The sequence below is a fragment of the Narcine bancroftii genome, chromosome 3, assembly GCF_036971445.1.
Source record: "Narcine bancroftii isolate sNarBan1 chromosome 3, sNarBan1.hap1, whole genome shotgun sequence".
NCBI classification, from domain to species: Eukaryota; Metazoa; Chordata; class Chondrichthyes; order Torpediniformes; family Narcinidae; genus Narcine; species Narcine bancroftii.
The window spans coordinates 338,291,116-338,317,418 of record NC_091471.1 but is presented as its reverse complement, the minus strand read 5'-3'; the positions used below and the strand labels follow the sequence as shown (position 1 = coordinate 338,317,418).

The 26,303-nt window shown below is 43.6% G+C and overlaps 1 protein-coding gene across 1 annotated transcript in view; it reads right to left on the bottom strand.

Annotated features, from left to right (window-relative positions):
* Positions 1–2,403: 2,403 nt before the first annotated feature.
* hs3st3l (heparan sulfate (glucosamine) 3-O-sulfotransferase 3-like) overlaps positions 2,404–26,303 on the bottom strand; it is a 160,253-nt gene continuing 136,353 nt past the window's right edge. The window contains exon 2 of the mRNA XM_069929470.1: positions 2,404–3,648. Within this exon, the coding sequence (XP_069785571.1) occupies positions 3,030–3,648 (619 nt within the window). The 3' untranslated portion in view covers positions 2,404–3,029. The remainder of the gene's footprint in view (positions 3,649–26,303) is intronic.

Here is a 26,303-nt window from a genome sequence, read left to right as displayed (position 1 = left end):
TCACTACATAATGGGTAATTTTAGGAGAATGACAAATTTCCTTGCATACATTTGAAGAGAGGTTGCAAATACTTTAATCATAAGAAAAGTAAATGAGTAATTATCAAATGATTAGCTCAGAAACTGCCACATTGTTACCTAATGGCAGGCTATCACACCTCAATCACTGCTTTGGATATTAATTAAAAAGCCTGCGTTGAGGAAATCCAAGAAGGTCTAGAAAATCATCTGAAATCCTGATTTGTTAATTTATGTGATTATTATTTTGTACGTTTCTCTGCAACTGTAATAGGTGCATCTTCCGCTATATGGTTGCTGCCTTGTGCCAGTTTCTAGCCCTGTCAGTCGGCCTTTTCAAACTGTTGTGCAAAATAGGCTTAACTTAACAATTTGCATGGTTAGTACCCCAGTTACGTGGCAGTTTGAAAGGGTCCAACCAGGTCAACCCCGTCGGAACCCAAGCGGATCCCTGACCTACTTCAGAGGTAGTCAGGGAATCCAGTAAAACCTATCTAGATCTCGTCCATAGCCGAGTTGTAAAGTAAAAGTAAAATGGCTGACCCACTTATTCTGGTGATGTCCATGCTTGCATGCGTGCGTCAAGGCGGCAGCCAGCATCTGACCATCCTACCTGTTCACCATTTGGACTTTGATTCTTAACTTCCGGCAGTACATCCGACGAGTGTGTGACGCATCATTCACCATCTCATCATGAGGGGGTGGGGGGGGGTGGGATCCCCCTTAAATCACCAGGTTGGCGGTTTAATGGGTCAATCCCCTTGTGATTTGAAAGGTGCTTCCAGCACCTTTGCCCCAGTTATTGCACCCGGGCCTCAGGAGGGCTACCCAGGTGCTGCAATTTGAAAGGGGCTACTGTTAAGACATTGGCCTTCTTCTGATGTGCTCAGTCGTTGAGTCACCTCCATATAAATGTGTTCCACCCTCCAGCAACATGTTTGAATCATTTTGTGATTGCTTGCAGGCTAATCTGATGGAAGTCACAAGGACACATGAACACAAGGAAATAGCAGAAAGACTGGGCAAGCTGACCTCTCACTTTTGCCCCACCAAGATCAGAGGTGATCTGCCCCAGGCCTCAATCCTCTTCTGCTCCATTTTCCCAAAGCTGTCAATCTCCTAGCACTTCCAAAACATATCTACACCTCTAAGTATTTCCAGTGATCTAGTCTCTCAACCCTTTGAGCTCAACAATTCCAGAGATAGAAACATAAATACTTATGTTTATAAAAATAGGTGCAGGAGGAGGCCATTTGGTGCTTCAAGCCTACACTGCCTACATGGCTGATCAGTACCCGGTTCCTGCCTTCTCCCCATACCTCTTGATCCCCTTAGCCACAAGGGCCAAATCTAACCTACTCTTAAATATTGACAAGGAACTGGCCTCAACTACTTCCTGTGGCAAAGAATTCCACAGATCCACCACCTTCTGAGAGAAGAAATTCTTCCTCATCTCAGTCCTAAAAACTTCCCCCTTATTCTGCAAGGAAAAATATCTTTACACCCCAGTTTTAAATATTCCTACACTTTTCAGTTATCTATGTCCCTCATTCAATGCCCTCTCAAGACATGAAACTCTCCACAGGATTTTATAGCTTTATATTGGATCATCCCCCATTATCCTAAACTCCAACATTTGAGAGAGAGAGAACCAATGTATGGTCTTGACCCAATGCCTCTACAGATGTTGCCTGACCTGATAGTTCCTCTAGCAGTTTGTTTTTTAATCCAACATTTTGATTACACATTCAAGGCAGAAGTCCTCTTAACCTAGCATTTAGCCTCATGAACTTTTCCTTCCCTGCCATATTCTTTCTTAAACCAGTGCTTATAAAAGATACCTGGGTCTTATTCTCAGATGCATAATTATTTGATGTTGGACTTCTCTTGTCAGTTCCCCATAGCGCAGGAACAGCAAACATGCATGTCTGGATGCAACAGAGATATTTTGGTACATGGGTATTTGCAACCAATTACCAGAAAGGCTTCCATAACTTGGTTGAGATCCCACCCGATTGGCATCAGTATTCTAGGACATAGCAACCATGCCTGGGTCGGAGTGGAAAGTGTGTCACTTTTTTGAAAGCTTTGAAAAACCATTCAAATGAGACACAAAGAATCAGAAGCGGTCTGCAATGGGTCGTTTACTGGAACTGTGAAAAACAGTATGACTGGCAGAAAACAATCACACAAAATATACTTTCTAAAAAGAAAAAAACACCAGGAAGAATAGAAGTCTTGCATAATTCTAAGGGACAGGAGAATATTGGAACTCCAAGCACTAGTGAGTTGTAAAAGCTTTCCCCTCCCCCCACCCCCCCCCCCCCCCCACCCCACAGGTAGAATAGATTCAACATTTTCCATTCATTTGCATCTCACATAGGGGAGGAAGTAAATTAGTTTATTGAAAAATAAAGTAAAACAAAATGCAAGCAATTAAGCTCTTATAATGTCAGGATGCTGCTGTTACAACCATAACACAAAGGGAGTGATAACCCAGAGTACAGTGTGGCCCAGGGCAGCCAAACATTGCTTCATAAAGACAACAATATTTTCTGTGGTACAGTGAGTGAGTGCGAATGAAAAACTAAAGAGGTATCAGCCCTGATGCTACTCACTTTCATGACATTGCTGTTAATAGATATTTATATATATATTTATACATATGTATATATTAAAAAATCAACAACCATTGCTCAGGACCACTGCAAGCAAAAATAAAGTCAATCTGCCTCGCAAGATGGACATTGCCCTTTAAAGGTGTGATGAACACTTGAGTAAATATTGAGTGGAAAAGTCCACGGTTCTCATTTTCTTCAAGATCTGTAAAGCAGCAGATGCAGAATGGACACAACCCCAACACAGCTCCCGCAGATTATTAATGGATGTGCTACATTTTTGTCTTGACATGCGGACTTGGTTTGTTGGCGACCCGATGGCTTCTGCCGACGTCCAGCTCCTTGGCGTGGACTCCAGCAGACGGCTCGCATCCCGTCTCCCCTGACCTCCTGTCACTCCCAGCCAAAGTTCTGCCCAGTCATTTGATAGAAATGTCTGTTGAAGGGGCGGTAGAAGTCCCGCAGTTTCTGGACCACTCTTGAATCAATGTTGGGATGGATCCTGCCTTTTGTTTTGCCCAAGCAGTGAGGCTTGCCGTTGCCCTGAGGCTTCTTCAGGCAGGGAAAGCCCTTCGTCTCGTTGAAGAAAAAGTGGTCATCTGTTATAAGCCTCTGCAGGCCAAGGAAGTCCTGGACTTTACCCAGCTCTCCGGCTGGGTCAGTGATCAGCTTCTCCCCACTGACAAAGTGCATCTGTGACAAGGGGAAATACTGCAGCCAGTTCTCAAGGTGCTGGGCATAGATCCCAATCCATATTGGGCTCCACGATGCATCAACCAGGCCCGTAGTCCTGTTTTTGAAAGTGAGAGTTTCAAAGCTGGGGATGTCCGCTGCTTTCGAGATGATTTGGGTATAGTCAGAGATGGCCCTCGTCACTGGGTCTCGCACCACCACTATCAGTTTGGTGTCCTTGGACATAGCGTGAATGCGAGCTGGTGCCTCTGCTGTCACAAAGTATCTGGGCGTCTTCTCCATCACAATCTGTCCATCGAGTGCCTTGGGCATCAAATTCCTGCAACAAATCACAAATACTTTATTGTTAAATGTCATAAGTCCCACTCCCTTGATACTCACGTAAGCCTTCTATCCTCAGGAGTGCCTTCTCCTATTGTATTCCCATCTCTAAGTGGGATAAACTCAAAGCCTACATCAATCCAGGCTAGGATTGATGCCACATGCACATAATTAACATGGGCAAATGATAATGGAGCTGTTAATGGAATTATTCCCAACAGATGGGGAACCAAAATAATAGCCGCCAGTAATAGTCAGGACCCGGCAAGATGTGCTAACACCAAGGCGGGTGACAGAGCAGGTTCTGAAGGGAGCCCAGTGATCTGTGATGTTGGTCCTACCTTCTTCTGCCTGGCACTCTTAGATTCTGTTGCTTATACATTAAATGAACAATTAAATTGGACGAGCAATGGACATAAAGTAGACAATTGGACCGAGACTCTTTAGTTGGATTGGTTCGGGACTGGGAGCCATGAAATGAGAATGCCATTTCAACAGTCTTGATGATAAGCCCCAGAGTTTCATCATCCTTTTTATCTCTTTGCGGCACTATTGAAACATTCCACGGAGAATTTCATCTGCACCAACTGAATCAGGTGAGGGTGACCCCTGTGCCACGCTCTTTTTAGGGACTAAGCTTGACTGTGATCACAGAAATATCAAATACATCCTTTACTGGGCTGTAGGCCACCCATTCCACCACCACAGTGTCGATCACTGACCACAGACCACCCACAATCACTAGGCCATCAATAATCTAATCCTCAGTCCCAATCACACAATCTCCTTTTGGGTGGTTCTGATCACGCAACCATTCCCCTAACCATCAACTGGCAATGTGGCAGACTCCTCGATTTACTCTTCTAGAAGATGCCAGCTTTCCCTGATGGTTAACTCAAGCCCAAGGACTTTCCCTTCTCCTACTTCAGTTTGATCCTCTGATGCTGACCTTCCCACACCCCACAACCCTAAATGGACCTTCCAGCTTTTGAACACTTGCACCACCTGCTAAACCAATGGCTTCTGTCACCAAGATGGACAAGGGGCAACTGGCACATGAGACCACCATCAACTGCAGGTTCCCATCCAGGTTGTGCACCATCCTGGCTTGGAAGTCAAGAGTGTTCCTTCATGGTCACTGAGTCTAAATCCTTGAACTTCGCCACCCACCAATATCTGGGAGCATCTTCAGCAAAAGGTCTGCAGTTGTACATGAGTGCCTCTACAGCAGTGGAGGTATTTGGATCCTACAGTATGGGGATCCTGTAAAATGAATGCTTAGAAAGCTATCTCACCATGTAGTTTGACCAAGGCCTTGAGCCTTGGTCAGTTCAGTAGCCGTGGGCTCAGTTATGGTGTACTGCAATCCTAAAGTTCCTAGTCTGCCAATGGGTCCCTGATAAATTAATAGACAGTGAAACCCAGTGGTGTCCTGAATATCATGAGATAAGTTCCCATTTTCCTAGAGATTGGTTCAGTGGATTGTTTCCCCTTTATGATTAAAGCAGAACGTATAGAGTCTTGCGGGTCATCACTGGTTAATTCAAGTAGTTAAATGTGGATGAATCAATAGCCTGGGAACTAGAGTGCTCTCTCCCCACAGGTCAGTATGTAGCAGTTTTAAGTCTGACTGTCAAGTCTTGAAGCCAATGCTGACATTTTAGTACAGGACTGAGGGAGAACTGCGTTGTTGACAGCAACTGCCTTTGGGGTACAAAGCATGATGCAAAAATGAGGCTGCTAAATGAACATTAACAACATCTTCTGCCATACGACAGCTGCAGCAGTTTGAAAGCAATTCATTGACTGTGATGTGCTTTGCAATGCCCTTAAGGTCTTGTGGTTAAAATCCCATATACATAATTAAACAAAGAAGCTCGCATCAAAAAAAAACTCCTGATTTATAAATGTCTGTCCTTGGCCTCAACCATTGTCAGGTGAGGTGAAATGGAAACTTGATGAACAACATATCATATTCCTGGAGAAAAAGTAAAAAAAAACAAAATGCTGGAGGGACTCAGCCAGTCTTTTTAGCGTCTGCTAAAAACAAACATATTTTACCAATGTTTTGGGCCTGAATCCTTCTTCAAGGAGTTCTGCCTATTCATTAAAGGAGGGCTCAGGCCCGAATCATTGGCAATATATGTTTGCTTTTAGCAGACACTGAAAATACCGACTGAGTCCCTCCAGCAATTCGGGACATTTTTACTATAATCACAGTGTCTGCAGACTTTTGTGTTTCACTCATATTCCTGAAGTAACCCAGCAGGTCAAACAGCATACTTTATGTGGCAAAGATAGATACATAACCAACGATTTGGGCCTGAGACCCTGTAGGCAGGTGCCCGAGTCAAATGGGGAGGGGTGGGGAGGAGAAAGGGCAGGGAGAGGAGCAAGAGGTAATCAGTGAATTAGGAAGGAAGGGCATAACAGCAAAGAGGGGAGGGGAGATGTCTCTGTGAATGGAGGGAAGTGGCGGAGAGCTGGAGAAAAGGAGACAGAGGGAAAGGGAAAAGAGGGAGAAGGGGAAGTGGTCTAGCAGAAAGTGGAGAAGTCATGTTAACCCCATCGGTTTGGAGAGGGCTCAGACGGCTTCTCCAATTTTCCAGTGGCCTTGGTTTGCCAATGCATGAGGAAACGGATAGATATATCGGCACGGGAGTGGGGCGTAGAATTTAAATGATTGGCCATTGGGACATCCATGTTATTGAAGCGGACAGAGCTAAAGTGCTCAGCGAAGCGATCTCCTTGCCTGCGTCCAGTCTCTTCGCTGTAGAAAAGGCCACAAAGGGAGCACTGGAGACAGTAGATGACAGATTCACAAGTGAAGTGTTGCTTCACTTGGAAGGACAGTTTAGGGCTGCAAATGGTGATGAGGGGGGAGGTGTAGGTTCAAGTGTGGCACTTCCTGTGGCCACAGGGGAAGGTAGCAAGGGGGCGATTGGCAAAACAATGAGTGGATAAGGGTGTCACAGAGGGATCAGTCCCTACGGAATGTGGAGAGGGGAAGAGAGGGGAAGATGTATCTGGTGGTGGGATCATATTGTACATGATGGAAAGTGCAGGGAATAATATATTGGATGCAGAGGCTGGTGGAGTGGTAGGCTGGTGGAGTGGTAGGACAAGGAGAATCATGTCTTCGTTACGTCTAGCGGCAGAGGGGGAAAGGGCAGCTGTGCAGGAAATAGTGGAGATACAGGGAAGGACTGAGTTGATGGTGGTAGAGGGGAAGCCATATTTTTTTGAAGAAGGAGGATATCTCGGATGATCTAGACTGGAAGATCTCACCTTGGGTGCAGTTGCAACAGAGACGGAGGAATTGAAAGGAAAGAATAAGAGGAGACTGGGTGTGAAGAAATGTTGTCAATGTTAGTGTTGGTAGATTTGTAAAATTTGTCTGTAGAAAGTTTGTCTCCGGAGATGGAGACAGAGAGATCAAGAAAGACGACACTCTCTTCTTTCCAAATTGGAGGAGCAACTCCTAATATTCTGTCAGGGCACCCTCCAACCAGATGGCATTAATATTGACTTTAATTTCTGCTAGCCCACTCCCTCTCTTCCCTACCTGTTTATCCACCATGGGGTTTTTACTTCAATCACTTTTCTGCTTTAGTCCAATACATATTCCTCCTGGATAACATAAACAATTCCTCCTGATGGCATAAACAATGATTTTTCAAATTTTATGTACTCTCCTTCCCCCATTTGATACCACTGTTTCTATCTCTTCTACCTACTCCTGTACACTCTCAGTTTTCTTTCCCCCACCCTTTGGCTTTTCTCTCTCTACTTCAGCCTCCCCTCTCATGTTCCCGATGAAGTGTGTTGACCTGAAATGTTGCTGTCTGACCCACTGTACTTCTATCAATTTACCTTCTTTTCCTCTCACATCTGTCCTATTCTCTGGGCCCCTCCTCGAGCTTTTTTCTCCCTTTGTATAGGCAGTTTTTACCTATTCTATCTCAGTGTTGATGAAGAGTTCAGACTCCAAACATGGACCAACCTTTTCTTTCCATTAAGGGTGTCTAACCTGCTGAGTTCCTCCAGCAATCTTCTGCTTTCTCCTGATTTCTAAAGGTTGCATTCAAAGCTCCACAATGGGATCAAAAACTGCAGATACTGGAACGTCAAAGCAAGAGCTGAAAATGCTGATATATTCAACATCCAAGGTTCAAGGTCTCGTTCCTTGACTTGAAACATTTTCACTGTTTCACTGCATATGGAGGTGATCAACTTCAACTTGGCTGCAATGTGTCAATGGTTGGTTTCTATGAAGGGGAATAACTAGGAACTACATCCATAAATAAGGACATACACTCATGTGCCCATGTGGTCTAGATTAATTTAGGCCTGAATTTCCTATCCATCACATTCATGTGCAGGGCAGCACGGTTGGCATAGTAATTATAATATAATTACAGCTCCAGTGACCCAGGACTTTGTATGTTCTTCCCATGTCTACGTGGGTTTCCTCCCATGGGGTTTGAGGGTCATTTGGGGAACTTGACCATGTGGGCTGGAAGGGGATGTTACTGTCTAAATTTTTAAGGACAGGTGTGAGAGAGAATATATTAAAGTAGACAGAAAAATAAAGGGAGACAATGAAACCAATGGGGTTGGCATAAATCTGATGGGCTGAACTACCTCCTTTTGAGTTATTTCCAGTGTATGTGAGTAAGTCAGTGTAACAATTTCAGCCTGGGGAAAGTGCCATGCTCACACCAAGATTCTTCCCTTAAATATGAAGATTAAAGTTTCATGTTGTATAATCATTATCCATTACATTAGGTACAATAGGGTTAAAAATTATTGTGTGGGGTGGCCCTGAACTCTACTTGATGACTACCAAAGTCCAATATTCCAATGTGCACAATTTGCATAGGTTTGTGCTCATCGGAATCATTGCTGTGAGAGGCATGAAGAGTTGCCAAGGCAGAAGGTCATTAAGTCATAGCATTTCTTTGGGCCAGACGTCCTCCACATATCTCCAAAGACTGATGGGGCTTCAAGCCACCAGGTGGGATCTTCATCACTTTGGGTCTCCAACCAATAAAAGGCAAGTAGATGAGATTAGTGTGGATGAATAATCAATGGTTGGCATGGACATGGTTGATGTAGACAAGGTGAGCCTGTTTCAGTTTCATATAGACTCTATGACTGTAAAAACATGAAAGATTTTACCTTGGAGAAGGATAACTTCAGAACCATCCTTAAGTTTAGACATACAAACATAAATACATACAGCATGGTAACAGGCCATTTCAGACTATGAGTACATGCCGCCCATTTTACACCCAATTAACCTACATTCCAGGTCCATTTTGAATGGTGGGAGAAAACTGGGCCCCCCCGGGGGAAACCCACGCAGACACAGGGAGAACATACAAACTACTTACAGACAGCGTGGGATTCAAACCTCGGTCCTGATCGCTGGTGCCGTAAAGACATTGCGCTAACCACGTCGCCAAACGCGCCACCCTGTACGCCGACCATGCCGCTCATTATCAGACTCCCCAGAGGCAACTCAGTTAAGGCTATCCTTTTAATGCGTGGAGCAGCCCTTCACCATGTGGATATCACCTTCTCCATCAGTAATTGTGCAAAACATTTGCACAGACATTTCCACTGGATTTAAGACCATGATTTCAATTGTGCATTTATATCACTTTAAGATTACCTTTGTTGCACATGCATTCTGCGTGCAAGGAGCAGTGCTGCAGGTTCTCCAAGTGTGCACCCACTGCATGGCATCACCTATTGCATTTATTGGCCAATGCATGTTTTGAAATGTGTTGTTTAATGCACTAAATGCTTCAATGCATTTTAGTTTCTGGCTTAGTGCACTGAGGACCTCCATGTGTGTGAAAACTTTGCAGATTGTCGAGTGATTGACAATAAAATCTCAGCTATCTGGTTCATTAAGACCTGGCTGAGCCACTCCATCAGCATGGACGTGCTCATGGCACGGGCCCTCCATTGGTCGGTGGCTCCTTCAGCCCAGCCCCTCCATTGATACATCTCCTTCAGCTATTGGAGCATGCCAAACTGTAAAAGGTCAGAAGGTATCTCAACAGTGTTTACAGGCCCACAACACCTGCAGCACAGGTTCGATCCTGACCTCAGGTGCTGTCTGCATATGTTATAGGGTTCTGTGTTGTGTATTGGCCTATGTGTTGTGTGGTTTTATGTTAAAAAGTGACAGTTTGTCTTAGAGAGCCAAGGTGAAGGTGGACTGCTGACAGAGTGGGAGACAGACTGAGCATGTGCAGAAAATGAAAAAAAATTCTGGACTTGGATGATAAATCATCACTGGGTAGTGCTGTGGAGTGGAAGGCCACCCAGAGCCTGAGTCATGGTCTGGAGGACAGTTTAGAATGTTGGGCATTTTAAAAGGGATAAACATTCCGAAGGCAGCCAGAAGGATCCGGACCAAGCCAATGGTCGCTCTCTCTCTTCAAGCAACACAAAACAACTTCAAATTTTGTGCTCTCTCTCTCTCTCAAAGATCTTTTGGCTTCAGTTTACCAAACAAACTGAATTTTGTTTATGATCATTGTTTTGGTTGAGATTGAAGTTTTGTGAGTCTTGTGTGTTTTGTGTCTAAGTTTTTCTGTGGGCTGGTTGGACTTTAATTACATATTGTTATATTTAGGCTGGGGAATTTATTAATTTTACACCATTATAGAGATTTGCATAGTAACCAGTGGGCATTGTTATAAAAGGGGGGATTTTGAATTAAAGTTTGAAGATGAATTTTTGTTAATGAAATAATTTTTCATCTTTACCCCAGTGTGATATGCCTTCTTTGTGGTTGCTGGTTTGATCTTGTAACATATAGAAATTCCATGTTCTCCCTGTGACCCCCCCATGGGTTTTCTGTGTATGTTCCATTTTTTAAAAACAATACACTGCACTAGAAGGCCATGAAACCCGTGGTGCCTCATTACATTCAATTAATAACCAAACCCCATACATTTTTGGAGGCTGGGCGGAAACCGGGAGCACCCACAGAAAACCCATGCAGGTCATAGAGAGAACGTACAAATTCCTTGCAGACAGATTTGAACCCGAATCGGCTGGTGCTGTAATCGCATTGAAATAACCTCTGCTGACCGTACCACCCACACTCCAAAGGTGAGGCAGTAGGTGATGCCAATAAATAACCACCAGTGCACCTGGCTGTTCAGAGAATTGGATGCAGTGGGCGTATGCAGGTTACCAAGTGGGAAAATGGGTTTGACCTGAGAGCCAGCGCAAGACTGAAGAGCTTCTGACAGTGTAAGAAAACATCAATTAATTTGTAATACAAAAAAAAAATTAAAAACAGAAAAGGCAGGCCTCAGTGAAGTTGACTAATGAAAGGGAACTTTAAACATTACGGTAAACCCAGGTGCATATAGACTCTATACCTTCTCCTCCAACCCCCAATGCTAAGTATGTCATGCCTTCTTAATGAGACATTCCTTGGCAGCTTGAGCAGGCATTGGATCCTTGAAGTTGTAAAGAAAAAGCCATTCCTCCACTGAAGAATCCTTGTATAAATTATTCCAAATCTCTGTAGTCTATGGTAAAGGTCAGATGTAAATATGTTTAATGAAATAAAAAGTCAAAAACTCCTGTTGAGTCCGAGGAACAAGATTTTGAGCACAGACCTTCAGTAATAGTAATCGATTACCCCTCTCTAGCACTCCTCGTTGGTTGCTCCAATGCTTGCTTTTCTTGGAACATCATAGAACACTACAGCACAGAAAATAGGACACTCAGCCCTTCTAATCTGGCCCATTAACCTGCACCTAGTCCATAACCCTCCAGACCTCTCCCATCCAATTTATTCTTAAAACCTAAGAGTGAGCCTGTATTTACCACATCAAATAACAGCTCATTCCACACCCCCACCACTCTCTGAATGAAGTTCCCCTAAACCTTTTCTCCTTTCAGCTTAAAGCCATGTCCTCTCGTATTTATCTCTCCCGATCTAAGTGGAAAGAGCATGCTCACATTTTCTCTGCCTATACACCCCTTAATCTTGTAGCAATGTATGTAACAAGGGCTACTGAATTGATGGTATAATGAACATCGAGGAAGGCATGACTCAATAGCGGTGTACAAGGTTATGAGTGGAATAGCTAGGGTGGAGAGCCAGCACCCTTTTCCCAAGGTGGCAGTGGCCAGCACGAGAGGACATGTTAAAAGTGAGTGGAGATAATGTTTACGAGAGACATCAGAGGTTTTTTTTAAACATAAAGAGTGGTGGGTGTTTGTAATGCATTGGCGAAGATGGTGGAGGAAGCTGGTTCAATAGGGACATTTAAATGACCATTAGATAAGTACATGGATATAAGTAGAGTGTTATGGGTGTGAAGTTTGGAGGGGTTCGATTGGTTGTGGATTAAGTTTACATAGGCCAGCACAACATTGTGGGCTGAAGGGCCAGTACTGTGCTCTACTGTTCCACGTTCTATGATTATATTCACCATAGATAAATTTATAGATGTTAAATTTAGACGTACAGCACAGTTACAGGCATTTTCGGCCCACAAGCCCATGCCAGCAAATCGCACCCAATAGACCCACAACCCCTAGTACATTTTGTACCCCTCTTCTCTCTTACCCACTCAGCCATCCCTCCTTCCCCTCATTGCTAGTGTCTCTTCCCTCTCCTCATCCACCTATATTCTCTTGCCTTTGCCAACCCTTCTCCCCCCTACCCATTTGTTCAGATGCTGGCCAGCATTCACTCATACCTTGATGAAGGGTTCAAGCCCAAAATGCCCATTTCTACCTTTGCTACATAAAGAACGTGGTTTGACCTGCTGAGTTTCTCCAGTATTTTGTGTTTTTTTATATATTTTGAATGGTGGGAGGAAACGAGAGCACAGTGAGGAAACCCATGCATGGGATTTGAACCCTTGTCCCGGTCGCTGGTGCTGTAACAGAGTGGCGCTAACCACTACAGTAACTGTGCCACCTTCTACGCTAACTGTGCTGCCCTATTATGAAGAAAATATTGATTTTGGAAACAGAAATAAAGATTGGTTTTCAGTGTTGAAACTTTGCCTGAGACATTTGCTGGAAATCAATAACCAGAGCTGAAAGTGTGTGTGTGTGTGTGTGTGTGTGTGTGTGTGTGTGTGTGTATGTGTGTGTGTGTGTGTGTGTGTGTGTGAGTGTGAGTGTCTGACTGTGTCAGTGCGTGTGTCTGTGAGTGTGTCAGTATAAAATCAGGTCTCAAATCCCCACTTGGACTCAATGGTTGAGCAGGCAGTGAGTACACTGTGCCAAGCCTGGGCCCAGAACCAGGTCCAGTCTCCTCTCTATCCTCCTCTTCTTCCCACACACAACATATGGTTGGAATAAATTAAAGGAGATGAAGCCAATTTTATTTTGCTAACCAGATGCTTGGTGCAATACGCCTGAAGAATGTTAGTATCAACCTACAAGCAATGATAAGTTACCAATGTCAAATCAATCTTTTACTTCACGGGAAACAATTACACAAATAATCAGGGTCTGAATCAGAGATGGAACATTGGGCAGAATGAAAGTATTGCAAATGTACCTTGCTGCACAAGCTCTCTTGCTTCTGTAAAATGCCTTCAGTAAACCAGTCAATTGATTTGCTCCTTGGAAGGTGAATTTCCTTGACATATTTTCCCACAGACACAAGATTGTGGTCATTTAGCTTCATCGTTGTGCTGTATTTTGCTGCTCTCTTTTAATCCCCTTCAAGGCCTGAAGGACCTTATGTGAGCACAAAGTACAGTCTTTGATCGGATGGCAAGTTGTTAAAAGTTCACAACTGGGTCTGGTTCGGGCAAGGAGCACACAGATGGAAAATAGCCTGCAGTTCAAAGGTTATTTTCCGGTCAACACCCCAACCCTATTGAACTTGCTTGCCTGAATTGACCGCGACAACTCGCCAACATTACTGTGGGTGTTCAACTATTGTACTCAAAATATCAAAGGAGGAATGTGTTATTGCTTCCCTTTGCCATTAACCTGGGAGACAGAAAAGCAGGTGGGCAACTCTCTGTCGGAGAGATGGAACAGGAAGTTGAAACAGATATTTTAATGCTAATTTTTAAACACTGCCCTCCCCAAGATGATAGAGCTCAGTGAAAATTGCCCCCTCTCCCGAGATTCCCCTAGATGGCCTACAGGGGCATTCTGATCAGAACCGGGTAGGGGAGAGTTGCTGGGATATCAGGCCTTCCTTGCCTTGGTGGTCCTCACTTCCAACACTTCCCAGCCCTTCTTTCTCTACCCTAACAGTGATTTCATAGAACACCATAGCACAATACAGACCCTTCAGTCCACGATCTTATACACCTTCTCCAGAATGATCTAATTTTTTCCCTACCACACATCCATAACCCTCTATTTTTCAGACATGCACATACCTATTGAAGGGTCTTTTGAATCTCCTTATTCTTCACCACCACCTCAGCAAAGCATTCTAAGCACCCCACTCCCTGAGTGAAAAAAAATTACCTCTGCCATCATCCACTAAATTTTTCTCCTGACCAACCAATTATCTGCCTTGCAGTGATAACTATGCCTTTGAAACCATCTAAAATTCACAGAATGAAGCACAATGTGGTGCTATACAGTTTGGTGGGATGGTCAGCACAGCGGAGAGCACAAAGGTATTATAGCGCGAGTGACCAGAGTTCGAATCCCGCGCTATGTGTAAGGGAATTTGCACGTTCTCCCCGTGTCTGCATGGATCTTTCCTGGGTGCTGCAGTTTCCTCTCACCCTCCAAAAGCATACGGGACATGAGTTAGTTGTTTTTTGGGGTGAAACGAGCTCGCAGGCCAGAGGGGCCTGTTAACTAGGTTGTATCTCTAAATTATATTAAATAGTATGGCCCTTCAAGATGGTAAAGTGTTTTACTGGGGAAGGAAAAGTTACGATGGGATTAGGCAGAAACCGGGGAGAGCAAATTGGGAACGGACGTTCTCAGGGAAAAGCGCAGAAGTAATGTGGAGGATGTTTAGGGACCACTCGCGCAGGCTTCTGGATAGGTTTGTCACACTGAGTGAGGAATGGGGATGAAAAATCACGAACATCTGTAGCCAAACACAAAAAAGGTAAGACAGCTTGTTAAGAGGAAGAAGGAAGCATAGAGAAGATTTAGGAAGTAAAAGACAGGAAGGATTCATGAGAAGGATACGGTAGCCAGGAAGGAGAGCTGGAAGAGGGGTCTAGCAGGACTTGGCAAGTAGGATTAAGTAAACCCCCAAGGCAGAGTGAAGAACAGAAGGATGATGAGAGTGAAGGTAGAGGGCCACTTAAGGATCAAGGAGGTAGTGAACATAGGGGAGGTGCCAAATGCTTCATTGTTCACCAGAGAGAGACAGATCTTGGTCATGGTGAGAACAATAGAGAACAAGTTTATAGACTGGAACATATTGAGGTTAAGAAAGAAGAAAGGCTGGATATTCTTAAAAACATTAGGCCTAATAAGTCCCCAAGTCTGGACGAGAAATACCCAGGTTACTACAGGAAGCGAGGGAAGAGATTGCTAGGGCATTGGCAATGACTTTTGTGTCCTCCCTGGCCAAAGGGGAGGTGCCGGTTGATGTAAAGTGGCAAATGTAGTCAAAAAAAGGTAATAGGGAGAATCCTGAGAACAGAGGGGAGGAATATTATTTTGCCTAGAGTGACATGAGGAATTCTACAGGGATCTGTTTTGGGGCCCTTGCTCTCTGTGAGTTTTGTAAGTGACCTGGATGAAGAAATAGAGTGAAGGTTGAGTAAGTTTGGAGATGATGGGAAGGTTAGAAAAGTTGTGGATAGTACAGAAGGTGGTCATAGGACACAGATAGGATGCAGATTTGGGGTAGAAAAGTGTTGAATGATCCATTTTGGAGGGTCAAACGAAGGCAGAGTACATTGTTAATAACAGTGTCAAAGAACACAGGGACCTTGGGGTCCAAATCATAGATCTCTCAAAGTTGACAGACAGGTTGATAAGGTAGTTAATAGGGCTTATGGTATGTTGGCCTTCATTAATCGGGGGATTGAGCTCAAGAGTTGTGAGGTAATGTTGCAGCTTTATAAAACTCTGGGTAGACCAGACTTGGAGTATTTTGTTCCATTCTGGTCATCTCATTACAGGAAGGATTTGGAAGCTATGGAGAAGGTGCAGAGGAGATTTACCAGGATGTAACCTGGATTGGAGAATTGCCTTATGGGGTAAAGTCGACAGAGCTAGGGATTTTTTTTCTTTTTGGAGCAGAGTAGGATGAGCGGTAATTTAATAGAGGTCTACAAGATTACGAGAAACATAGATAGAGTGGACAGCCAGCAGCTATTTTCCAAGATGAGACTAGCAAACTGCAAAAGACATTATTAAAAGGTGAGCAGTAGGAGAGTTTAGGGGAGATGTTATTTATGCAGAGAGTAGTGGGTGCCTGGAATGCATTGCCAGGTGTGGTGGTAGAGTCTGGTATAAAAGGGTCATTTAAGAGATTCTTAGGCTCTTGGAAGCAAGAAAAAAAAAGAGGGTTATGGTTGTGAGGAAGTGAAGGTTTAGTTTGTTGAATAGGTTTATGTAGGGCCTGTACTGTGCTGTAAAGTTTTATTAAGATCTCAAAAGAATTCTTGAGCAAATCGTCAGAAAGCAGCAGTGGCTGTGAGCAGCATGAGAGAGGGACAGGAGGTTGGACAGATTTTTAACTGTGAAAGTGGGGAAGAATTTTGAGATGATGAGGAACCTGACCTCTGCCACAAAGGTATCACTGAAATAGATTAAGCCACGTGCCTGATAATATATGGAGAAAGGGGCATGAAATAGGAAAGAGGAAAGTTCACCTTTGGTCAAACGTACAGATGTGAGACATGAATGCCAGACAGCAGCTGATTTGACCTCCCTAACATTCTGTTCCATCAAGGTCGCAGAAAGGAACTGGAGGGAAATAAATTCATGGCTCGTACTTCCACTTGCAGAGAGTTTTAAACAAAGCTCAGAACATGCCTCCCTCCACTGACTCTATTTACATTTCCCACTGCTTTGGAAAAGCAGCCAACATATTAAAAGACTTATCCCACATGAACCGTACTCTCCTCCACCCCCCCCCCCCACCACTCCAGTTGGGGAGATGATTACCCACCACTAGATTCAAGGACAGTTTGTTACCCGTTATTATCAGACTTCAGAATGAACCTCACGAGTAAAATAATATTGTTTTTGCTCTGTTTCAACTGATCCCTCTCTAACTCTGACCTATGTTTTGAATTGTTGGCCTGCGTGTAAGTTAATGAACTGGAATGCTCGCAAAATGACCCTCCTGACCATACGTCATGCAATGTGACAATGAACTTGAATGCATCTGAGCTCCGCAGGGTTACCGATAGCTCATTTGCCTTTAAATATATAATTTATCCATATCTTATTGAGTCACACCCCTAGTTAGCGATACTGTGGATAATGTTCATCACACCCTACAATAACAGTCACTTCAAAAAGTCTCCTTCTCAAGGACAGTGAAGGGTGAGCAATAAATGTTACCTTCCAGAGTGATTCTCAAGCCCTGACAATGAACAAGCTTTAGCATAATATGTTTTAGAAGCTTGGTTTTGGAACTCTGGAGTATTATAAAAGTAGTTTTAGGCAGGTCAGATTAAGAGATCAATCACAATATTTAAACAGCTGTTACCATCACTTTGAAGCAGAAACTATGCCTGTGTAAGACTGTAAATCCAAAGTTACTCTCTGATGCCAGTCGTGACTTTGAGCTTCAGCTCCAACCCTTCCCCACAGAAGCGGAGCAGAATTCTCATTCTTAACTTGTCCCAAGGATATCTGAGGAGCAAGATTGAATGAAAAGGAAAGTTTGCAGCCAGTAACCAGTTAATGTCTGCGGGGAAGCTCTGTCTGAGCAGCCAGCATTAAACCAGTTCTGTTATCCTTGTAGTTAAGGGACAATTATACAGCATGGATTTACACTGGAGACACACCAGAATACTGATGAAAGGCTGACAATTTTTTTTCTCTCCATCTGATTCTTCTCAACCTGTTGAGTTCAGATCAGATTTATTGTCATGTAGTAAAGCAGAAATGCAATATTACACAAAATTGCCTTGAGTTAGCACCCAGGAACATTCAGGAGCCCTTCTTGCACTCTTGAATCAGGGTTCCGATACCTCAAGTCGCCAACAACTCACTGCTGTGTGTGTCCCCCCTTCAGCCGCTGGGCCCCTTGCTGGTCCTCAACTGGGGTCACCGTCCTTGGGGCTGTCTCCTCTGCTTCTCCTTTGCAATGGGAGGTCTTCTCCCTGTTACTGGTGCCCTGCGCCAATCCGCTGCTTCCTTGGAGTCTGCAACCGCTCGTGGCCACTGCTGTACGCAGTCGCCGCTATCTTGGGCCCTGACTTCATGGTCCCAGGATTTAAAATAAAATACAGTTGGCTCTTTTAAAAGGCCATTGGCAGTAGGACCCTTCAGGGGGGTGCTGTGGCTCCAGTGCCCGCTATCCCCAGGACCACACCAGTGGCAGCGCTGCCGTTACAGCTGCTCTGGCACTGCTGCCATTTTATTTTGTTCCTCCAGCATTCTGCGTGTTGCTATGGACTTCCTGTGGAACTACTGTGAAGCAGCTTTGCTTGACATCAATGTCATAAATCCATCCTAAAGCTAAAGTTAGATTCTATCCAGCCAGTAAAGCAAAATAGGGTAAGGGCTGACAATTTAGCTACATTCAGTAGTTTGATTGCTGTGGTTAATTTACCTGTAAAGGACTATTTTCAATTACAGGTCCCAGATTAAAGACTTTTCTGCAGTATTCAAAGTATTGACAAAAACTAATGTAAGGATTATTGCCTTTGAGATGCTGGTTACAAAGAGTTAATACCATTTTGCGGTGGTTTTCAAACTTTTTCTTTCCACACACTTTAAGTAATCCCTGTGCCATCAGTGCTCAGTCAGGGATTGCTTGAGGTGGGATGTGAGTGGGAAGGGAAGGGAAGGTTGAGAATCACTGCTCTCGACCCAATTGTGACTGAAATATTTTGCTTGAGAAAAATGGTCTTTGGCCCATTTCCTTTGGTGTTATGAAACTGTGCATATAATGAGTCAATCAGGGACGATTAAAACAGTAGTTTTCAAACTTATCTTCCCACTCACATCCCACCTTAAGCAATCCTTGACTAATCACAGAGCACCGATGGCGTAGGGAATGCTTTCAGTGGTATGTGAGTGGAAAGAAAAAGTTTGAAAACCACTGAGTTAGAGGTCCCAACAGAATGGTTCCAGCTATTTAGAAGATGTGGTGTGAAAGATTAATGCCATTTAAATGCTCAACTATAAAGGACTAATGTAATTTAGCAATTCCAATATTAACCATTAATGGCATCCAGATATCCCAGTGTAAAGTTTTAAGATAAATAATCAATTTCCCATAACAGATTATTTTGCAGATGAAAGGGATTCTGTGGTTCATTCTGATGTTGCCGCTGATGCTCTTTTTGTAATGCAGCCTTTTAGCCTTTGTGAAACAGTCTCTTATCTCTCCACAGGCCTGACAGGGGTGCTCCAGCTGATTGACTTCATTGAAATTATCAATAGACTTCCAATTAGTCATGCACTCAGAACTCCTGGAATGAAGTGGCTTTTTAAAAAAAAAATCTGAACGAGATCTAATGATCTCACCACCATTTTTTTCTTGCCTGTGGGAGGGAACATTCACATGAATTTTTGATTTTAGCAAACTTTCAGGCATTTACAAGGGTGCACTTAGAAAATTAAAACATTAGTTGGCAATAGTTAGCCTTGAAAATATTGTGAGAACAGTTTGGAACTGGATTAAATTGCTTGCGGGGAATGCTAAATATTTGTTTGGTTGAAAATGACTGAAATATCTTATGGTTCAACAAACAGCACTGCAAGTGAATCTTTTTTTCTGCGATTTTGTTTGAACACAAAAGCCCCTGTCTGCATTACAGCAATGTTATTTTTCTCTGCACAACTTTGTAATTGTCAATATTTATTATCCATTAATCTTTTATTATCTCTTTCTGTACAGTAATTTAGTGCATACCATTGGAGTTTTTCTTTTACAAATTATGGCATACAAGACCCACTTTCTTCCCAAAAATTAGCTCAAAAATATTCTCCCTGGTCCCATATGCAAAGTTGAAATTAGGGTGATACTGGTGAGTAACACTGACAGATCATCCATGCTCCTTGGCTCAGTATCAGTAGAGAGGGATCCACCACGGCATTGCTGCCTGGTCCCGGTATCAGGGAGGGAGGGAGGGATTCCTCCTGCTGTCCACTCGGCATTGCCACGATGGCCGCTGTACCGGTCGCCGGCTACTCACCCAGCTTCAAGAAGCCCGCGGAAGTGAAGCGGGCCCGCAGCATTGCAGGCCACCTTCCCTCGGGTGGCCCGTGGTTTCCGGAGCCGCCGCCACTCGCTTACAGCCCCCCCCGGTGAGAACACCAACCATGGCGGCCCCCACCAGCAGTGCAAGAGTTGCAGGAGGAACCCATTTGCCAACACCTGCGGGTTGATCCCTGTGACTGGGTAGCCTGCCAAGGAGAGGCCACACAGCAAACTGAGTGAAAACTGAATTAAAAACATCTTGGTTACTCATTAATACACCAAAACAAAATCTCAATATTCCCTGCTGAAATAGGGGACTTATATGCCCGTGGGTCTTATATGCTGCCAAATATGGTAGCTGTTTGACTGCAGCAAGTAAGAATGTCGGTGCAAATGTACAATGTATGGCAATAAACTCATAATTTTTTAATTATTTAAAAACAACTTGTCCAAATAGTTTCACATAATTATGAACACGATCCAGCAAAATAATTCTGGATTTTACAAAAGTTTTGGTGATGTTTTGAGGAAGCTTCAAGTTCAACATTTATGGAGAAAAAGTGGTGCAGCTTCGCTGTGTGAACGCCGCCCGCAAAAGTCTTGGTGCTTATAGGGCCATTCTATGTCAACGACAATTCACGTTTATATAGCAATGTTGGTATAAACAGGGGCAACATGGAGAATAGTTATAAGTTAACAAAGAGAAAATGGGAGGGGAGAAACATGCAGATGAAGAACCAGAACAATACAGGAGAGAATTTCAAGCAAAATGTTATGTGGTTTTTAGACTGCAGGCATGTAACAGCATAATTGAGGAAGTTTGCTGCTACACGGACAGTCTAAAAAGGAATGGGCAGGACCCCAGCAACCTTTTGGATAAGCCTACAGTGTAAATCATATCCGGAAAAATTTGTTGATGGTCATTCACTCTACTGCACGTTCAACCACCGGGACTATTTCACTCAGGTGCGTGAAGCCTAAAAAGGTGTCCAGTGTGAACGACCACACAGGCAGTAATCATGTAATTTTTTTCATCAATTTTCCCGACATTGCAGTCTAAAAAAGCTTTATAGGCCACATAAACACAAGTTGAAGGGGTGTGGGGTGCTTTGAATTGTTTAATGCAAGGGAAAGGCAACAGGCAAGTTAGAAGATAACCATTTTGAAACCAAGAAGGCTTGGCTTTTAACATAATCACCCCGTGGATAAACTTGTTGGGACTTAGCAACCCTCACTGCAACTGGATTCTGGACTTGGTAGAATGGCTACAGCCTGCCTGGGTTACCGTTTGGGGGTGGGGGGGGGGGGCAGGAAGCACAGTTATGGTGCCAGTGATCGGGAGTGGGGTTCAAATCCCCAGCTGTCTGTGAGGATCTTGTACGTTCTCCCCTTGTCTTGTACCAGGGGAGGGTTTGTAGGTTAATTGGGTGTAATTGGGCGGCACAGGGTAATGGGCTGAAATGTCTGTTATCATGCTGTATGTCAAAAAAGAACCTCAAGTCCCATTACACTGAGCACTGGAGCACTACAGTACTGCGTGCTCAGCACACCCTTCTGTTCTGACTCATAACTGTGCTACCAGATTCCATTCAAAATGAACCAGTTGGCCTCATCGGCAACAACGATAGAGTTGCATTACAGAGTGGAGGTTGAAAGGCTCGTTGAATAGTGCGGGAACAACGGCCTGAGTTTCAACATGGACAAGACAAAGGAGACAATTGCCGACTTCAGGAGGACGAAGGTCAACCATTTTCCACTGCACATCAATGGTTCCGTCATGGAAAGTGGCGAGCTCAAATTCCCTTCACTTCCAACAACTCCTAATTAGAGTGCAAGATGCAGCAGTAGAAGCCTACACTTCCTGAGGCTACAGAGGAAGGCAAGACTACAGGTCCCTATCCTAATGATATTGTTCTGTCTGGCTGCAGCATTGCATGCTTTGGTGGCTGCGACGCACCAGACCATACGTCTATAAAGAAGATAATTAAAAAAGCCAAGAAGATCACCGGGTGATGCTTTGCACCATAGATAACATTTACTGCTGTCTAAATAGGGCTTGAAGAATTATAGAAGACTCTTTCGATCCAGTGCACAGCATCAAGAAGATACACAAGCATCAAAATCAGGACGCCCTACTCTCCCCACAGTATCCCGTAACTGTGACAATCATCCCAAATATTTATAAATAATTATTTTGATTATTTATGTGATCTTTAATGTACTGTGTGTGGTGTGTTTTGTGCACTGTAGATGTCCAACCCGATGACAATAAACTTGAACTTGAAAGCTACAGCACCTGCTGGAAATCGGAAATAAAATACGAACATTCTAACATGGTTAGAATAGCAGTTAGTGAAATGCTATTTTTTTCTTTTTTTTTTCTTTGGCTTGGCTTCGCGGACGAAGATTTATGGAGGGGGTAAAAAGTCCACGTCAGCTGCAGGCTCGTTTGTGGCTGACAAGTCCGATGCGGGACAGGCAGACACGATTGCAGCGGTTGCAGGGGAAAATTGGTTGGTTGGGGTTGGGTGTTGGGTTTTTCCTCCTTTGCCTTTTGTCAGTGAGGTAGGCTCTGGGGTCTTCTTCAAAGGAGGTTGCTGCCCGCCAAACTGTGAGGCAATGCTATTGCATTGCTGTTTAATATAGTTCCTGCGATCCGCTCGCCTCATAACATTTGCATTTATTTAGCGCTTTAATATCCCGCAGCACTTCACAAAGGGTGGAAGTTGAGGGATGGTGCAGTGAGGTCATGGAAAAACTTAATTAGGAGTTGGAAGATGAATTAGTGGGGTTAACAATTTGTGGGAGAGGGTAAAGTGGATGATAAGTTTTATATTCTTTCTGATTGATGTCGATGGAAAGAAAAGTTGGGAGGAATATTAAACAGCCTGCTGACTTAGTATCAACCACTTCATACCAAGTCTGAATTAATCGCAGTGAGGACCTATTTGATCCCGAGTTATTTTTTTTTGGAAAGTAAAAGAGATTTTGGAGCCTGCAGTAAGGATAGAACTTCAACCTTTTCTGTAGGGAAACATTGTATGTATCCTTAACATTTTGGGCCATGGTGTCATGTAGCCATAACCTCCCGTGATCTGTAATATTTTAGATTATTGAGGGGAGTACAAAGTTTATATTTGTCCGTGCCCACTATGCAAGGGAAGTTACTTCCTCATTATAGGAGACTGAAAGCTAAAGGATGGAAAAAATGTAAACAAATCATGCAAACCTATCAAATCCCTGGATTAATTAGTTAAAATATGGCTCATGATTATAAGATCTGAAAAGCCATTGTTTAACCTTTAAAAGACTAAACAGAACCAGATTTTCAATATATACCCAATATACTCGCGTATAAGTCGATCCTGTGTACTAGTTGACCTTCCCCCCACCGACCCCCCATCCTTTTTGGCTCAAATATCAGGCATTTTCCATATGACCCATGTAAAATTCGACCCCCCCCTCCTATTTTTGGCCCCGGATACCCACACATCCAAGCTCCCGATGCCCTGACCGCAAACCCTCACCCCAGCCACCCGCCCACCAGAGTTCCTGATTCTCCAGCCACAGGCTCCCTGCAAGTCCTCAGCTGCTGGCCCGTCCGAGCTCCTGGCACCCTGACCACAGATCCTCACCCTTGCCGAACACCTGTCAGAGCTCCCGACGCTCCGGCCACAGAGCGTCTCCTAGGTCCCAGCCAACAACCCATCTGAGCTCCCGACGTCTCCCAAGAGCGGACTTACCACCTGGTCTCAGCCATCCGAGCTCCTGACGCCTTGAATGACACAGCTTCTTGCCACGAACGAAAGTATGAACTATGTAAAAGTTGACCCCCCCCAAAATGACTCAAAAACATAACTATTATGCAAATATAGATGGTAGTATTTAAATTTGCTCAAATCTCAGTCTGTTGTGCTTTTGGCTTGTGGGAGGAAGTCACAGGCATAATTCCTTCCTGTACTTGAGAGTTAATGACAAATGTTCTATTGGGATTAGATGGATGCTTGAGTGTAGGGCAGTCACAGTTAACCACAGTAATGCCTTCGAGGATCATTTATGACCATCAGGCATTGGGTACGTGGAATTCCCATACTTAATTTTCCCTGCTCCAGGATCCTGGAGTCCAAGTCACAATGAGGGATTGAACTATGTAACCTATTGTTCCCAAGCCTGATCAGTTCCTAAGGAGTAAATCATGAAAATCTGTAGACACTGCAATTGAAGTAAAAACACAAAATGCTGGAGAAACTCAGCAGCGTCCTTTATGTAGTAAAGGTAAAAATACATAACTGATGTTTCAGGCTTGAGTCCTTCATCAAAATGCCAGTAGGCATCCGAACAAGAGAGTTTGAGGAGTGAGGTGGCAAAGATGATAGGTGGAGAAAGGAGGGAGGGGACAGCAGCAATGAATGGGAGGAGGGATGGCAGGCTGGGTAAGGGGGAAGGGAGGGGAAAACTGGAAAGACAGAAAAGGGGGAGGGTAAAGAAAAGGCAAGCAAGTTTAATAGAAAGCAGAGAAGTCAATGTTAATGCCATCTGGCTGGAAAATGCCCAGACGGAAAATAAGGTGTTGTTCCTCCAATCTGAGGCGTCTGGGTGTGATAGCGCATAAGGCTATGGACAGACACGCGTGTCTGGGAGCGTGACTCGGAATTGAAGTGCTTGGATACTGGGAGGTCACTGTGGGTGCGGACGGAGAGAAGGCGCTCAGCGAAGTGATCTCCCGATCTGCGACCGGTCTCTCTGATGTAGAGGACACCACAAAGGGAGCACCAGATGCAGTAATTCAATCCTGCAGATACACAAGTGAGGTGCTGTGCCACTTGGAAGGCCTGTTTGGGGCCTCCTGGATCAGGGATTTCTGGTGAGACTGGGCTCGAGAGGAGATGGAAAACATTTGTTTAGATCCACATACAATGGAGGTGCAACGTTGGTTAATGCAAAAATGTGCAGGAGAAATTCAGCAGGTCCCACAACATCCATAGGAGGCAATGATATATAATCAACCTTTTGGACCTGAGCCCTATTGGCAAGGCTCAGGCGGGAAACGTCAGTTATACTCTGTATCTTTGCCTCTTGTGGATGCTACGGGACCTGCTGAATTTCTCCAGCACTTTTGCGTATTAACCACAATCACAGCATCTGCAGACTTCCTTGTTTCAGTAGGTTCAACATTGGAATCATTTGTCTATAGTTTCTGTCAAAAAAAAATTGTAATCTCACCTACCATCAGAATAACTGCTTAAATATATACATTTCACTACTAACTGAGCCAACTTCAACCTGACATAAATTGTCCATTGTTCTGTTGAATGTTCTACTAATGCTCCCCTTAATGTCCTCCTCTGTCTTATACATATTTCAACTTCTATGCATCAAGGAATCTATTGAAATAAAGACCCATCACTTCCTGCTTTAAGTTAAGAGCACTTCAGCATTTTCTTCTTGTGTCACATGATTTTATAACCAATTTAAACATCACAGATTCCAGATTTACATTACCCTCTCCACTACTCTTCACAATCTGACAAGGTTTTGAAATGTAGCGCTCGATCACTTGCCTGGAAATTTAAGAAGTGTATCAAGTAGTTTCAAGTCTACCCCTCTCCATGAGATCCAGTTCTCGGAGAAAGACCAAATACTTCTCACTGTGCGATAGTGAAATGGTTAGTGATAATAATAATTTCTGATTAGTGAGGAGGATTTTAATTTCTCTGGGATTTTGCTGACATTAACGTGGTTTTTAAAAAAAAGTTAAAAAAAAAAAACCTGGAGGTGATACCACAATATCTCCAAGTTAAATATTCCCAAGAATCATATTTATTAATTTTTCACCATTGAACTCACAATGGAAGGTTTGAATTAATTAATTGCCACTCCACAGGCTGGTAAGTTTTGATTGGTTATTGGTTATTGAGAAAACTGTTTCATAATCTGTTCTAGTGATCTAATACCATTGGAAACAATAATTTGTGTTTAATTAGGAAGGCGTGAGTTGGGTATTATACTGTGAAATTAATGAGTTTAGCCCACTCAGGATAACCAAATTAAACCATATAGAGTCTTGATTTAACATGCTTCCAGCAGGCTGAACCAGGATCTTCAAGTTACCCATTACAAAGTACCACTGTGTGACAGTTGTGTAACAGATCTTAAATGCAATAAGTCTTGTTTTTTTTTGGTTTGTGCTGGAGTAATTACTTCGTAGGGCACCTGTATTTCTGTATTATTAGTTGTTCCATTGATTTTACACTCCAAATAAATCTAAATATATGGAAATGTCCAATTAGAGGAAACAAAAGGGGCTCAAATGAAGCACATAA